The sequence below is a fragment of the Staurois parvus genome, unplaced genomic scaffold (assembly GCF_062004578.1).
Source record: "Staurois parvus isolate SC_StPar_1 unplaced genomic scaffold, SC_StPar_1.0 ptg000061l, whole genome shotgun sequence".
In the NCBI taxonomy this organism is placed as follows: Eukaryota; Metazoa; Chordata; class Amphibia; order Anura; family Ranidae; genus Staurois; species Staurois parvus.
In genome coordinates this window covers 692,511-709,902 of record NW_028317857.1, presented here as the reverse complement: position 1 = coordinate 709,902, position 17,392 = coordinate 692,511, and the positions used below count along the sequence as shown (strand labels likewise).

General features: G+C 43.2%; 1 protein-coding gene across 1 annotated transcript in view; it reads left to right on the top strand.

Annotated features, from left to right (window-relative positions):
• The first annotated feature begins 493 nt into the window (after positions 1 to 493).
• Positions 494 to 17,392, top strand: part of MAP3K8 (mitogen-activated protein kinase kinase kinase 8) — a 56,907-nt gene continuing 40,008 nt past the window's right edge. The window contains exons 1-2 of the mRNA XM_089668656.1: positions 494 to 765; positions 16,732 to 17,087. Coding sequence (XP_089524782.1) covers positions 741 to 765; positions 16,732 to 17,087 — 381 coding nt within the window. The 5' untranslated portion in view covers positions 494 to 740. The remainder of the gene's footprint in view (positions 766 to 16,731; positions 17,088 to 17,392) is intronic.

The following is a 17,392-nucleotide window of genomic DNA, read 5'->3' as shown; positions in this document are numbered from 1 at the left end:
CCCTATCCCTCAAGGGGAGTACAATCTAAGGTCCCTATCCCTCAAGGGGAGTACAATCTAAGGTCCCTAACCCTCAAGGGGCGTACAATCCAAGGTCCCTAACCCTCAAGGGGCGTACAATCTAAGGTCCCTAACCCTCAAGGGGCGTACAATCCAAGGTCCCTAAGTCACATTCATACATACACATACATGACATTTTTGGTTCATATGGCTTTAACTCTTTCTTTGTAACATACATGCTGCTAACCTTTAGCCCCGTTTACGATTCTATGATGAAATGATGTCATCTTTTAGTCACTCACAAGTCAGGTCACTCCTTGTGACAAATAATCGCAGAAATACCCTTTCCTGTGGCTCTAGTTTCCTTTCATCATGTGTTCTGGCTGTATGAATATGTATCCTGGGAAGGCCCTCCCCCTGCCTATGTCATGAGAAGAGGGGGGTTTACTTCTGACTGTCTAGTGCCGCTGATCAGAGCTGCCTTGTGTCTTGTAGGATGAGCATGCCGTGTTTCGCCTCTTCCACCTTCATTGGGGCTTGAAGGGTTAATCGCATGTCCTGCTGCTTCGTTCTCATCATTTCCTGAAAGAGTCCAGCCTGCTTCTTGAGAAAAACTTCCTGTCTGGGACTTTCCAGCATTGATCTGCAGGGAGCAGCATACAGCGCAGGACATGGGAGCTGACTGCGCTGCCTATCCTGGTCTCCCCATGGGCAGCAAGTGACCCCACACTGCCCCAGCCATGCCTGGAATGATGGAGTGTGCAGGTAAGATGCAGCCCTGACACGGAGAGCTTACAATCCTTTTTTTTTGTAAATGTAACCAGAACCATTCTGCACAATAGGTTTTTTTTTTTTGAAGGAGCTGTTCTTTTATTTTTATTCTATTGGTGAACTATTCTAACTTGCCGGAGAAGAGGACTCTACTTGTGGCAGACTTGGCGTCTCCATTTAGTACGCATGGAACATCTATCCAGAGCAATGTCGTCCAACTGGTGATGATCGTAAAAGTGATTCTATTTTATTTATTACAGGTCCTTATATAGCACCATTAATTTACATATATAGTGTACACTCACATCAGTCCCTAACCTTCAAGCGGCATACAATCTAAGGTCCCTAACTCACATTCATACATACTGGGGACAATTTAGACAGAATCCAATTAACCTACCAGCATGTCTTTGGAGTGTGGGAGGAAACCAGAGTACCCAGAGGAAACCCACTCACACAGTGAGAAGATGCAAACTCCAGGCAGGTGCTGCTGTGGTTGGGATTCGAACCAATGACCCTAGGGCTGCAATGCAAAAGTGCTGACCATTTAGCCACTGTGCTGCCCACATATTTAGGATCATACCGTCGTATTGAGGGTAGAAAGTGGGAAGCTGTAGAGTATACCCCCAACCAAGGGTCAGGACAGAACTGGCAACGATGGGAAAAGATGGTCAATAGAAATGATATTTTACTGAAGGAGTAGTGGATGCTGGAAACAGACTTCCAGCAGACGTAGAGAATCAATAAACAGTAAGTGAACCTAAACATACTCGGGATAAGCAGAGATCTATACTTAGACCAAATGCTTTAAAAAATAAGAGTGGACAACTTGGTCTTTTATTGCTGTCAGACTTCTGAGTTGGATGGGATCTGAGCAAGAAGACCCCTGCCAGTCAAGGAATAGGGATGGGGGTCCCTTGCCAGTCACCGAGTGTGGGGAGGAAGACCGCCTGCCAAATGAGAAGTGTGCAGGGGACACTTGACAGTCAAGGAGTGTTGTGGGGGTACCACTGCCAGTCCAGGAGTGTGGGGGGGGAGGACACCTGCCAGTTAAAGGAGTTTTGGGGGGGTGACCCTCTGCCTGTCAGGGAGTGGGGAGGAGACCCCTGCCAATCAAAGAGCTTGGGGGGGGGGAGACCTGCCAGTTATGTGTTTGGGGGGGGGACTGGGAACACCTGCCAGTAAAGGTATGTAGTAAGAGACCTCCTGCCAGTCAAGGAGCAGGAGATGGGGGTCGGAGTTGGCCATTACAACATGATTTCTGCTTTTACATACATGCATATATGTCATTTTATTTTTTACTTTTTTTTAGTTTTTCTCCCTGCACATAACTTCGGTATTCAAAGTGAACTAAGGTTCGTCTTTTATTAACGGTCTGTTTGCAGAGTAAACATTCATTTTACTGAAGCTCACCACAAACCTGTTACCAGGTTTGATTGTACAATCTTCTCTAGATCTGCCAGTAAACATGTAGTGCAAAAGCCTTTCTGATTGTTTGCAAATTGATTGTATATTTCGGACAGGTCCCCATATTATATGATTTTGGTAGATTGCACAGAGATTGTATGCTTAGATTGTAACATGTATGGTGAGCCTTAGTGAAGAGGCTCTACCCTTTTCGTAAACCCCCGTGTCTTCTAGTAGTGTTTTTGCCTATATGTTTTGTACTGTGCTTATTCAAGAAAATCCTGCTTGCTTCGATGTTCAAATGCACTGAAAGTCTGCAAAATGCACAGTGACTCATTATTAAATGCATTTTAAAGGTAAATGAAAGAGTCGTGTAGATGCAGAGCTGGAAACGTGCTTTCAGCATTCAGATAACAGTGTTATCAGTATTAATATTGCGTGGTATAACCAGGAACAATACCTATGAAGGTCCTGTATTGTGAACCTTATCTAACCGGTAGTGGAGCAAAATGGAAATGGGCCATCCCGGTGTAAACCAACATCTGTCAGCCCTTTTTCTGTATTTTTAATATCCAAAGAACGTATGATGTGTCGTGCCGAGTTTATTAAAATGGGATAGAAGTGCTTTATCATTTTGAAAAGCTGGTAGTCAATAAAACTGTAACCGAAAAGCCCAGATTGTCACCGAACAACCAATTCCTAACGCAGAGAAGAGGTATTTTGTGTGTTGAGTGGTCATTGCGGATAACCAGAAATATTTTTGGGGAAAATGAAGACTTTCCCTACAAGTCTTGGACATCTGACCACTAGTCACAGATCCTAGATGCATTTTTATACTCCCCTCGAGCTGCACATCTAAATGGGGCCTAAACGTTAATAAAATTCCATATGGCCCGGTCTTGACTGGTTCCCTTTTAGATTAGAAGATAGTATATTCACTTCCAAACCAGCGACGTACCCGTACGTAGCTGGACTTTGGCTGGTTGTACCAGGATGATGCCTACTGCATTCCTGTATTTCTAGAGCTGGCAGTCAGCTCTCTTGTAATAGCAATCCGAGCAGCTAATTAGCTGCTCGATTGCTATTACAAGCCGAGGGGAAGCCCCCCCGCCACCTTCCGCGACTTGCTTGAGCTCTCCCTTCCCACCAGGAGACCCAAGCAACCAGCTGGCACTTCCAATGGCTGGTCAAAGAGCTGAACAAAGCCAGGATTGGCCTTGTGTGGGCTCTCCGCTATGGTAACCTGGAAGCAATGACCTGACATCACTTCCAGTTTACCCGGATGTCAACAGCGCTATTTAACCACTTGCCTACAGGGTACTTGTACCCCCTTCCTACCCAGGCCAATTTTCAGCTTTCAGTGCTGTCGCACTTTGACAATTGCGTGGTCATACAACATTGTATTCATATGAAATTTGTATCTTTTTTTGAGAAAGAACTTTTTTTTGGTGGTATTTAATCACCTCTGAGTTTTAAATTTTTTGCTAAACAAACCAAAAACAACTGAAAATTTTGAAAAAAAGTTTTTTTCCTAGTTTCTGTTATAAAATTTTGTAAATAAGTGATTTTTCTCCTTCACTGATGTGCGCTAATGAGGCTGCAGTGATGGGCACTGATGAGGAGGCACTGGTAGGTGGCACTGATGGGCATTGACAGGCATCACTGATGGGCACTGAAAGGCAGCACTCATATATGGCACTGATAGGCGGCACTGAAAGGCAGCTCAGATGGGCACTGATATGTGTCATTGATGTGCACTGGTAGGCACTGATATGTGGCATTGATGGGCACTGGCAGGTGGCATTGATGGGGCTACACTGATCATCAGGGCACACTAATCATCAGTGCCCTGATGATCAGTGTACATGTCCCCTCTGAATAATGCCGATTACCGGCTCTCCTCTCCTCACGAGCTGTCAGCATGAGAGCTCGTGAGGAGAGGAATGCCGATAACTGGCATTCCCTTATTTATATGCGATCAGCTGTGATTGGACACAGCTGATCACATGACAGAACCGATGTCTTTGGCTCTCTCCGTTGACCGGTGATCCGCTGTGTCATATGACGTCCTCCCAGAACAAGAGAACCGCCTTGCGCCTGTCATTTCCTTTTATGGCGGGCGGGAGGCGGTTAAAAATCAAAAGCATTTGAAAACATCGATCTTGAGGTTTTGAATGCTTTTAAGGGCAGAGGAGGGATTTGGGGTCTTATCAAATAAAAGTGATAACAAAAAAAAATAAAGCAACAGTGTAAAAAAATAAATGTAATAATTAAAAATTAAAGTGCCACCCTTGCTCGCATGCAAAGGCGAACGTACGTATCAGTCCTGTACGCATGCAAACAGCGATCGTCCACATGCGAGGTATCATTGCAAATGTCAGATCATGGGCAGTAATTCTAGCACCAAACCTCCTCTGTAAATCTAAAGTGGTAACCTGGAAAGGTTTTTAAAGCTTCTCCTATGGCTAGTTTATGGCGTATGTCGCCGTTTGCATTAACATTTTAAAAAATTAAATTTTTCCCAAAAAAATTGTGTTTGAAAATCAACTGCGCAAGTACCGTGTGACGTAAAAAATTGCAAAACCCCCCATTTACATTTATTCTTTAGGGCCTCTGCTTGAAAAAAAATAAAAAAATAAAATGTTAGGGGGTTCTAAGTAATTTTCTTGCAAAAAGTACTGATTGTTACATGTAAACAAGAAGTACCGGAAAAGGCTTGGTCTGGAAGTGGATACATTTCATCAAACATTTTCCCAAGACTGAAGAACGTGCTTGCTAGCTTGTAGATTAGACTCCACGTCTGCTTCTCTGCTGTAAAGTGAATGTGCGCGCTTGCTGATGAAAGGACTGCGGGCTGATTGTATAGTTTACACATGTTCAGCTCTGGCAGGGAATGTATGGAAAGTTTATTTTAATATGAATGAATTCCCAGCGTGTCGGAGGTGGCCGCACTTTGTATATGATCCCGGAGGACCAGGCCGCTGCGTCTGGGGAGGTCTGTCACCTAGGAAACCACATCAACCCCCTTGATGCTGCTATTTAATGCAGAGCCAGTCGGGGTGTTGTTGTCAGATGGAGACACTCGGATAGTAATTATGGAGCGGTTGGCATAAATATCCGAGCCATGGTACGAAACATGACGTTCAGGACCTGGTGGCTGCAAGGTGGTCCAGATCACCCAGTCTACTAATGACCATATATGGACAATCACATTTCTGGGATTCCTTGGCTGGGAATGCAGAGCCATGGATGAATCTATGAGATCACCCGGTATCCTGGTGTTGTCCTGCAAACAATCCGAACTGAATAACAGCTACATTCCAATCACCTAGTGTCATGAGATAAGATATCTGCAGAATAATGAGACTTGAGGAGATGTGTTTACAAAGGACCTTGTGAGGACATAAGGTAGATATGATGGCTGCCATTTCTGATCTGGCTTCGGAGGTGAATGAATTCTTCCTTTACTACATGGTGAGCTTATGACCTGGACCAAGTACGTTCATAACCGGTGTCCTGGCGTTATACTGACTTTGTACATCTTCAATGTATTTATAGTGACACTAAACTCTGGTTAAAAAAAAAAGAAAAGACTATTCAAGTATGTGTTCTTAACTCAAAAAGGTACCTTCTACGGCTCTCAGCCTCCCCCAAATCTCAGGGTTTTTTTTTGTTTTTTTGGGGGCTTTTTTTGCTACTGTAATCTGACTTCCTGTTGGAGGGTGGCTTCATTCGTTCTCCATGGTATTACTGTATGTAGGCACAGAGCCGGCTCCTCTTGCTCACTTCCCAGGATGGACTATGGGATTTGTAGTGTGCGTAGAGAAGTGCAGATGACCACAACTAATGTGCACTGCAGATTCCAAACAAATGGAAGTGAGGGGAGAAAGAAGAGGTTCGGGATCTCACAGAGGACTTTACATAGGAGGCAAAAGACACATTAAAGCAGAGTTCCACTCGACCTATCAAAAAATAAAACTGTACCTGCTGACTTTTGAAAAACAGCCACATACCTGTCCTTCGGTCCCATGGTGTGGCCCCCTGTAGCTAGTTTCACCAGCCGTCCTGTATTCCAGGAGGCCAGCATCTTCACTGTGGACACCTGGCCGTGATAGCTTGCAGCTTCACAGCCGGATACCCACTGCGCATGCGCGAGTAGTGCTGCGCTTCATGAATGGTCCTGTAGTCTTCTATGACACGTGTCCCAAAAGACCACATGGAGGGAGTAAGGACACCTTCCGTTTCCGATCGCCTAGGCAATCAGACCGGAAGTGGGAGCAGGTACCTGTCAAATTCTGGTACCCGCTCCCCCCTGCTCCCCAAAGGTGCAAATCCATAATGGGGAGCGGGGGAGCAGTCCTTAAAGCGGAACTTCCCCTTTTGGGATCACTATCACATGACAACTATCACTATCGCATGACAAGTCACACCATTGTGAGACTAAGTGCTTTTAATTGAGACAAGCATACACTAGAGAGGGATATGCTTTGTTCATATTCATCTCTGAGGTTTACCACCAGCTTAAACTGAACATTCAGTTGGGATTCACAATTACCACTTGCAGCAAGCAGACAGACTACCATGCTTAGAGCTCATGTACACTGCAGCTGCTAAACTGACGCTCAGGACCTGTTGAGCGTTTTTTTCAGCAGCCCCTGAACTCTCCTTTTATGTTTTCCTACGTGTCCATGTACACATAGTCATTTACAGGCAGTTGAGTTTACAGTCGTTTTCTTGAACGCACCAAAATTGCGTTCAGGAGTAGATTTTACCGGCTGTTAACCGCGTTTACAGGCGTTTGCGTTTAGACGCGTTTTTGACAGGTCCATATCCAGATACTGTCCAGAGCCTTTTTTCTTCATCAAAAAAGCATGCAAAGCGTTATTCATGTATTCAAATGGACCTAGTACACCAGTGCAGTCAGTTCCAGGTTTTGCGTGATGAAAAAAATGGTAGAACGTGCTACAATATTCTCATGATGGGATCCATAGTGAATACAACCAGAAAAGACAGGTCATCTCAACACATACTGCTCTCTCTGCTTCTGCTCTCTCTATTTCTCTCAAAATGTCTGAAATAGTTATTTATTTACTATTTTTCAGTGCATTCTGGGCATTTGGGAGGGTTATCTTTTAAAAACGCTTCTAAAACGCAAACGCGCATAAATGTGGCTAAATGAGAATAAAAGCAGTATGCAAAAGCGGCTAAACACCCTGTGTACATGAGCCCTTAGTCCCTCTGCTTTTTCTTGTATTTGTTACTACAAATCAGCACAGTTTCAAATTAGAAATATATCTATCAGAGTTTGTTTTCAGCTCATTTAGAAATTCTGCAGTAGGGGATAACCAGCCTTTTTTTTTTCTCTTTGCGATGGGACTTTCCCTCTTGACCTTTTGTCAGAGTAATTTTTACAACTATGCAAAAAAAACCTTACGGGCATAGCAAGGCTAGGAGCATTGTGCAATATTCAATACTTGCCAAACACAGTGATTTTTTTTTACTTTAAATAATAGGTTTTCATATCCTTTTGTACTTTTCCATATATCTGCTAGCTTTTTTCGTTGAGATAGATGATATATATAAAAAAATGTTTTTTTTTTATATCTTTAATACTTTTTCAAAAGAAGTTGAAGTATACAGGTCTTTAGGAAGACAAAGTGATTGGTATTAGATGTGGATCATGTAATAGTGTGATGTGTCAAAGGATCACCTAAGATAATAGGGAAAAGTGGAATGAAATTTACGTCCTTTTCCCCACCAATAGAGCTTTCTTTCGGTGGTATTTAATCACCTCTGCGTTTTTTATAATTTTGCGTTATAAACAAAAAAAGACCAACAATTTTTTGAAAAAACCCATATATTTTTGACTTTTTGCTAAAACATATCCCATAAAATTTTTTTGAAAAATCAAATTTTGTCAAATTTAGACCAAAATGTATTCTGCTACATGTCTTTGCTAATAAAAAAAAATGGCAATACATGTAAATTAATTGGTTTACATGAAAGTCATAGCATCTACAAATGGCGGTGTATATACTGAAATTTGTATTTTTAATTTTTTTTACACCAGTAATGGTGGCAATCAGCGATTTATAGTGGGACTGTGGCGGGTATTCTGACAGTGGGTAGGAACTGACTAATTGCCACTTACACCCCCAGTGACACTAATAGAGTGATCAGTGCTAATAAAAAGCACTGACACTGTACTAATGACAGTGGGCAGGAAGGGGTTAACTTTTGAGTGATCAAAGGGTTAACTGTGTGCTGTGTGTGTTTTACTGTGTGTGTTTTGCTAGGGAGGCATGCTGCTTTGTATTTCTGTGCTATACACAGAATTACAAAGCAGCATGTCCTTGCTGGCAGGAGAGAGACCTGTGTTTACACACAGGTCTCTCTACTGTCAGCTTTGCACGGTGATTGCCGGGTGACATGCTTAGCTGCCAATGGCAGCGTGGATAGGGGGGCACGCATGCGCCTCCTACCCGGAAATGCAAAGCACTGCCGCCCTGTAGCCATAGTTCTACTATAGGGCAGCGGGCAAGCAGTTAATAGGGGAGAATTGGCCAAAATGAACAAGAGAAATAGTACAGGCAGGTGTTTTACTACAAGAATTAAAGACCACAGATGGTAAATCAGTGTAAAAGTGTCCAGCAGCACAATTTTAAATAGCAAGGATAGACACCTCTACAAGACCGTTCAGGAGCTTAGTGTTGGTGAGGGAGATTTGGCCGAAAAAGGGCGTTGATTTATTAAAGGCAAAAAGGCAGTTTGCTTTGTAAGGGAAGTTGCGCTTTGCATGGGAATTTACCCCAGAACTTGGTGATAGTGGGGAAATTTCACTTTGCAAAGAATACCCTATCATTTGAAAATAATAGGATGATGGAAGTCAGCAGAGCTTCACCTCTCATTCACTAAGCTCTGGGAAGAATCGCAACTTCCTTTGCAACGTGAACAGTCTATTAGCCTTTAGTAAATCAACCTCATAGAGCACAGGGCTTTAATACAAGAATTAAGATACCTCAGAGGATATAGCAAAGCCGGGACAAGGGGTGGGCAGGAGGGGCGGCTGTCCTGGGTACTGGTATCATCTGAGGTGGGGGGAGCACCACAAGGAGATTAGTGGAAGGGGATTTGTGTTCGAGGTATTTGGGGGGTGGCAGAGAGTAACAACTGGCGTAGGAGAGGAAATTTGGGGAGGTGTACTAGGCATGGTGACTTGGGGGGATTTGTGTTGTGAAGGGGATGGGGGAAGAAGATTTGTGCTAGGAGGGGGGAAATGGGGAGGGAGTTGTACTGTAAAAGTAATATGATGGAGAGGGGATTTGTGATAGTAGGAGGGTAATTTTTTTTTTTTGGTGGGGGGAATCTGTGCTGGTAGGATGATTGGGGGTATTTTGCTAGGAGGGTAAATTTGTGTGTGTGTGTGGGGGGAGGGGATTTGTGCTAGGACGGGGGATTGGAGAAAGGGATTTTTTTGCTGGAAGAGGGGATTTGGAGTGGGGGGGAGAAGATTTGTGCTGGGGGAGGCTTTTTTTGGGAGGGATTTCAGCGGGGGGGGGGGGGGGGTGATGTGTACTGCTTTTGGGGTAAGCATGCAGATTAATGCTCATTTGTTTGGGGGGGATGTTCACTGACACATAATGCTCATACATCTTGAGGGGGCGCAATTGCGTGTTCGCCCTGGGCTCTAGATGATATTGTGATATAGCAATGTAAAATTGGCCGGCAGCACGGCAGTTTTAATCAGGAACAACAGATCTACTAGGTATTTGCCTAACTTTTATTTCATCTGTCGGGATAGCGTGGTTCGATGAATGTAATATCATTACTGTTCTTGCACCTATTTTTTTTTTCTTTCAAACTATGCAGCATGTTGCAAACAAAAGGCAGCTCCAAGAACAGGTCTGTAACAAGTGAATGCTCCACTTTGAGCTCCCCAAACCTCAAAATAAAAGGTCATATCAACATAAAATAAAAACAATTACCTTGTTCTATAGCCTCATACTTAGCCATACATTGATGTCACTGCAAGTCCATGATTAATTTCATTTAATTTTCTCTGGGTGGATTTGTGAGCCAATTCTCTGTTTTATATACAGATGACACATCATTGGATGTGCAGAAAGTACAGAATATTTTACATAGTTACTTAGTTAGTCTGGCTGAAAAAAGAGTCCATCCAGTTCAACCATTTAAAAAAAAAAAAATTATAACCCTTTACCCACAGTCGATCCAGAGGAAGGCAATCGGATATTCCTAGATTGTAAACTCTAACAAGCAAGGCCCTCTGTTTCCTCTTGTACCAAATTGTATTGTAACTGTAATGTCTGCCTTCATTTTGTAAAGCGCTGCGCAAACTGCTGGCGCTATATAAATCCTGTATTATAATAATAATATTCCCTGGATCAACTTTACCTATAATTGTTAGTATCCAGTTATATTCTGTGTATCCAAGAAAGAATCCAGGACTTTTTTTAAAGCAATCCACTGAGCTGGCCAGAACCAACACTTGAAGGAGTCTATTCCACATTTTCACAGCTCTCACTGTGAAGAAACCTTTCCGTGTTTGGAAATTACATTTCTTTTCCTCCAGACGTAAAGAGTGCCCCCTTGTCCTCTGTGATGACCTCAAGGTGAATAACTCTACACCGAGTTCACTATATGAACCACTGATGTATTTATTCACTCACAAAGTTTCACCTAATATCTGAAGTTCTCATTTTCAGAGGTTTTTGTTCCGTTTCTGACTTTGCATTCTTTGCAGTAAAAGGAAAGTGAAAGTAAACCTACAAGTTTAGTTTTGGAACTCTTGCGACCTTTTAAAGGAATTTTATCAATGTAGAAATAAGAGAGCTGCCATTTTCGACTTGTTTTTGAAGGTCCTTGCCCCAGAGATGCCAGTTGTGACCTATCAGTGCTTGGCACGTCAACCATGTTAGGTTTCAGGATATAAGGGGGTTAATTTAATTAAGGCAAAACGTGCAAGGCATGTAAACATGTCTAAACGCACGTTAATGCTGAGTGTGTTTGGTGCTTGAGTGTTAATGCATTTTGAATGGCTGGAATGAATATTCTGGCCAATAAAATGAATTCACGCCCAAGCACTTGATGCGTCTAAACACACTTATACGCGGTGATGATGCTTTTCTTCTGCCAGGAGAAAGGCATTCAGGAGAGCTGGGCTCAGGGAGCAGGAGACCTAAAATGATCATGATCATCTGGGTTATATTGGGCCAGCATAAGAGTAGTAACATCTCCCCCCGCCCCTCCAACTTCTTAGGTTCACAACTTGGGCCCAGTGTGCTTGAGGCCTAAAATGATCATCTGGGTTAGATTGGGCCAGCATGAGAGTAGTAACATCTCCCGCCCCCCCACCTTCAATGTCTTGGGTTCACAACCTGCTCCCAGTGTGCTTGAGGCCTAAAATGATCATGTCATCTGGTTTGGGTTATATTGGGCCAGCATGGGAGTAGTAACATCTCCCCCGCCCCCAAACTTATTAGGTTCACAACCTGCTCCCAGTGTGCTTGAGGCCTAAAATGATCATGATCATCTGGGTTAGATTGGGCCAGCGTGAGAGTAGTAACATCTCCCGCTCCCCTACCTTCAATGTCTTTGGGTTCACAACCTGCTCCCAGTGTGCTTGAGGCCTAAAATGATCATGCCATCTGGTCTGGGTTATATTGGGCCAGCATGAGAGTAGTATCAAACCCCTCCCCCCACCTTCTTAGGTGCACAACCTGGTCCCAGTGTGCTTGAGGTCATGATCATCTGGGTTAGATTGGACCAGCATGAGAGTAGTAGCATCTTCCGCCCCCCACCTTCAACTTCTTAGGTTCACAACCTGTCCCCAGTGTGCTTGAGGCCTAAAATGAACATGATCATCTGGTCTGGGTTATATTGGGCCAGCATCAGATTAGTAACATTTCCCCCCAACTTCTTAGGTTCACAACCTGGCCCAGTGTGCTTGAGGCCTAAAATGATCATCTGGGTTAGATTGGGCCAGCATGAGAGTAGTAACATCTCCCGCCCTCCCCCCACCTTCAACGTCTTGGGTTCACAACCTGCTCCCAGTGTGCTTGAGGCCTAAAATGATCATGTCATCTGGTTTGGGTTATATTGGGCCAGCATGAGAGTAGTAACATCTCCCCCCCCCAACTTCTTAGGTTCACAACCTGCTCCCAGTGTGCTTGAGGCCTAAAATGATCATGATCATCTGGGTTAGATTGGGCCAGCGTGAGAGTAGTATCATCCCCCTCCCCCCCACTTCTTAGGTGCACAACCTGGTCCCAGTGTGCTTGAGGTTATGATCATCTGGGTTAGATTGGACCAGCATGAGAGTAGTAGCATCTTCCGCTCCCCACCTTCAACTTCTTAAGTTCACAACCTGGTCCCAGTGTGCTTGAGGCCTAAAATGAACATGATCATCTGGTCTGGGTTATATTGGGCCAGCATGAGAGTAGTAACATTTCCCCCCAACTTCGTAACATTCCCCCCCAACTTCTTAGGTTCACAACCTGGCCCAGTGTGCTTGAGGCCTAAAATGATCATGATCATCTGGGTTATATTGGACCAGCATGAGAGTAGTAACATTCCCTCCCCCCCAACTTATTAGGTTCACAACCTGCTCCCAGTGTGCTTGAGGCCTAAAATGATCATGATCATCTAGATTAGATTGGGCCAGCATGAGAGTAGTAACGTCCTTTTCCCCTACACCTTCTCAAGTGCATGTCTGGAATGTAACCAAAATTGCACAACATGCTCAGAAATGCGCCGCCCTTTAGCAGATGGTGGTCCCATTAATTGTTAATGGCATCTTCACTTTTGTGCTGCAGTGCAAATTTGAAAAAGGATCAAGGACTTCTTTTGCTTGCTTCTCCCACATAGGGCAGCCCATTGAAATGAAAGGTGTGCAGGAATGCACGCATGCTCCTTTGAACCTTTATGGTGGGGACCTAGCCTAATATGATTTGGATTCTGTAGAAACACACCAGGCCTCCATGATTCTATGTATTTAATCATCCATCCTTCGTAGTTGCCCTGCAGCAGCTGTAAGTCCCAGGGTTCTCTGCCAAGCATGATAGACCTTCCAGCTGCCCAGCCCCATTCTGCATGGTTTCAGTTAGTGCTTTAGGAAAGCCTTTGGTTGCACCACTTATTTTTTGCAAATTGTGACCACTTCCTCAATGTCACAAGCGTAGGAAAGTGACAAACTGAACAGTCGGGTTCCTGTAAAGCCCCAGCTGCAGCTAATGATGACAACTGCTCTGTGCTTTGTTTCAGCTAGGAAGAAACCCGGCTGACTTGGAATAAAATAATTGTCTGTTGTTCCAGGTAAGGGCGTGTCGAAGGGGAAGCAAAATACATGAAAGCATTTCAGCGAATTTCAGAACCAGTTTAACCTTTAATGGTGACAGAGATTCTACATTTAATTTTGTAGATATACACGGTTAAAAATCCACTACCCTGAATGCACAGGAGAAGACCCAGCACTTCTGACAAATGAGCGCAGGCCCTCTATCCGTCCGCTACCCTCATCATTCCTTTGAAAGAAGGAAAATGAACTGCTTTCCATTATAAGAGCCATAGCAAAGATTTTATCGATCCGTTCAGTGCTTTGACAAAGCTATCGCCATCTGCATCTCCTACCTTTTCTCACTTTTCACTCGGTACAAAGCTTAAAATGTTACTTAACCCACAACAGTAAAATCAGTCTGTATATGCAGTAAAGCATGCTTGTTATATTCACTGTGGAACCTAAGGGGTTAATCCCCCACATTGTGTAAAAAGGCTATTTGATCCTCCCCTTCTACTGTCCCCAATCCATCTGCTGATAGTACAGAGCTCTAGGACTCACTCTGCACATGTTCAGTTTAGTGTGTATGACTAGAGAGGTTTTTCTTTTCTTTGGGAGGGTGCATGTGATCAACACGGGCCAATCGGCACTGTCCAGACAGAGGGTCAGGGGTTATGCAGCCTCATAGAACAGAATAATGTATATAGGCGAGCGCTGGAAATAAATATGAAGCAGCTTGCACAAAAGGAAAAGGTAACAACTTCTAGAAAAACGTGATATAAAGTGCAGCGCTGAGCAAGTAATTAATAAATACATATAAAGAGGAACATCCAAGTGCAACGTATATAAAAACGTCCAATAATTTTTATGGGATGTTTTATCTTACTGAAATAAAATACTACACTATATACCAATTTCTGGGCTCCTGTGGTGAGCCATTTCCCCTAGGGAAGGGCCCTTTCCTTCTTTCTGGAGCGGAGCAGTTCGCATTAGAATCCCTGGCTGCCTCTGGATCTGCAGATGTGATATACATACATACATGCTATTAACCAGTAGCTTTCTGGTGAGTTTACATCTGACAGAGGTGGTGGACCCCTTCACTTGCTTTGTATCTACGGTTTAACCTGCACCTACGGACACTAATATATTTTTTAGACTTCACCAGTTTATTTCTATTCTCTCACTCATTTGACAGCGATTATCTGATACTTTATATTTGTGGCTAATTTGCCTAATTACTAATGGATATTAATACCTCACTTGAATTACCAGTCCGTTGGCTCTTTTAAGAGCTCTTATATGTTGTACTTGACTGTTCCACCCATTTTCATTTTTATTCCATATATAAATGTAATTATTGGAAGTTTTATATACGTTGCACTTGGATGTTCCTCTTTATATGTATTTATTGATTAATTACTTGCTCAGCGTTGCACTTTTTATCACAGCCTCATAGGACAGTTTAAGGAGAATGAAAACTCCTCCTATAAGCATTAACCAGTGCTCATCTGGACACTAATAGAAGTCACAAGCCTGCTATATACTGCCGATGAGAAAAGGTATTTAGCAGTTTATATTTACTAAAATACTTGCATTTCCAAGTTCTGTGTACTGTAGGAAGGCAGATATAGTGAATGCAGGGTCCTCAGTTTAGTATCCCTTTAACGTAGAAGAAGAGCCTAAGACTGCTTTCACACTATTTTTCCTACGTTTTTATTTTGCAAGAACAACTTCCCTTTGAATCCTATGGGACTGTTCACATCACTGCTGCAGGTGCGGTATGATTCGAAAAGTGCTGCATCTTTGATGCAGTTTTCAAAACGCAGCTCCCCATTGAATTAAATGGAAATCGCAGCACAAACGCACTGCATTTGCATTTTTGGCGCATTTGAGTGACAGGTCCATTTTTCACAGGTGCAAGCAATCAGAAAACGCACCGGAAACGCATCTAAAATGCAGAAAAAACATCCATCCGTGTTTTCAACATGTTTTTGCTATGGAGCAGTGTAAAAGCAGCCTAATTCCAACTATTCTTAAAAATATTCCCTCCCCATTCTGCTATCTAGCCTGCCTAGCCTGTACACTTACCTATTTTTAATCTGCTCACCTAATCCTTCAGCTCCAGCTCAGGGAGTGCTTGTCAGCAATTGAGAATTCCAGGAGCCATGACATCACCCATAGGCTCCCACAGCCCAGCCATTGTTGGTTCTACCTCCTCTCAGTACACAGGGGGTGCTGCTGGATCATGTGACTGGACCAGACTAGAATAAAATATAGGTACACACACATAATTTTTCTTATTTTATTTATACAGGTTAGGTAGGAGGAGGGAAGAGGGGCCATTTTTAAGAATTATTAGACTTAGGCGTTTCTTCCACTTTAAAGCAGAATTGAACCAAAAAAAAATAGACAAGCAAGACTTTCATGACAAGAGACCCTACTGAGTATGATGGGCCTGTATATGATGAGTAAGCAAGTTTGATGGGCCACGTGGGTTGCTCTCTCAACGATGCCATCATTCATAAAATGTGTTGTATTTATTTATTTTTAATCAATGAATACAAAGACTTTTCTGATTGGATTAGGTGGAGATTGTGACATCACCACCCTTCCTCTTCACATCATCCAAAAGGAGAGCAGGTTGCATTAATTTAAAAAATTAAGGCGATCTATGAATGGGAATGGTGTCAGTGCAGAGTGGGCAACCCCCCCAGGTGTTCCTACAACAATCAGCCTGTGCAATCCCAAAGGTTTCAGCAACTTCTGTTGACAAACAAAGACGAAATGGAGCCTACAGAACACGGCTGATGAGTGATCATCTGTATAGATGGCAAATAACTCTTCCACAATTGCACATACCAAATACAAAGGCGAGTTGTGATTTAAACCTTACTGGCTGAATGCTTGTTCCAGGTCAGAAAATAGCCAGAGACGGGCAATTGGCATTTCCAGGTGGAGGCCACTAATGGCAGCCCTTTTGGTCAGTGTACCCATCTCGCTTTCCTTCATTGCAGGCTATTGCATTCTACAAATCCAGTGATACAATTGAAAGCGGAAACCCCCTTTAACACAGCACTGCTGTTTGATATTGTGATGATGTATGTCTGTATGACATTATTTTATACATTTTGTGTACTATTCACAATGCACATTACTGCACCAGAATATGTTTCTATATCTTTGAGCTGAAGGAAACCAGGTATCTGCCCAATACACATTAAAGCAGATGTGATTATATTTTATTTATTTTTTTTTAGGTATTGCTCTGGAAAGCAGTGCCGTCATGGATTTTATGAACACAAACAGTGACCAGAAGGAGGAAATGGAGCTGTTGCTCCCCTATTTCAATGTGTCTGATGTGGTCACTATAATGGAAAACCTCTATCGAGATGGGGAAGTATGTGCCGTGGGCAAGAGTGCGGTAAAAGCAAGTCAAGAGACTTACTACGAGGAGAGAACAGACTCTTTATTCCTCAGTGGGCAGGAAACCTCTCTGCTGTCTTCTGTTAGATATGGAACTACTAAAGAGTTACTCAGATTTGCCAATCAGTTGGCAGATGCGAAGCATTTACACCAATGTTTGCAGCAGGAATGTGGAATCATACTGAACAAGGTAAGACAACGTACCTACCTCTTATTGCTGAACTCTGGGCAGATGGTAAACTAAATGCTAATGAATGCAGTTTTGTACTTATTATTTATTTCAGGTACTTATATAGCGCCGTGAATTTACGCAGCGCTTTACATATATATTGTACATTCATATCAGTCCCTAACCCTCAAGGGGTGTACAATCTAAGGTCCCTAGCTTGCATTCATACATACATATACTAGGGCCAATTTAGACAGCATGTCTTTGGAGTGTGGAAGGAAACCAGAGTACCTGGAGGAAACCCACGCAGGCACAGGGAGAACATG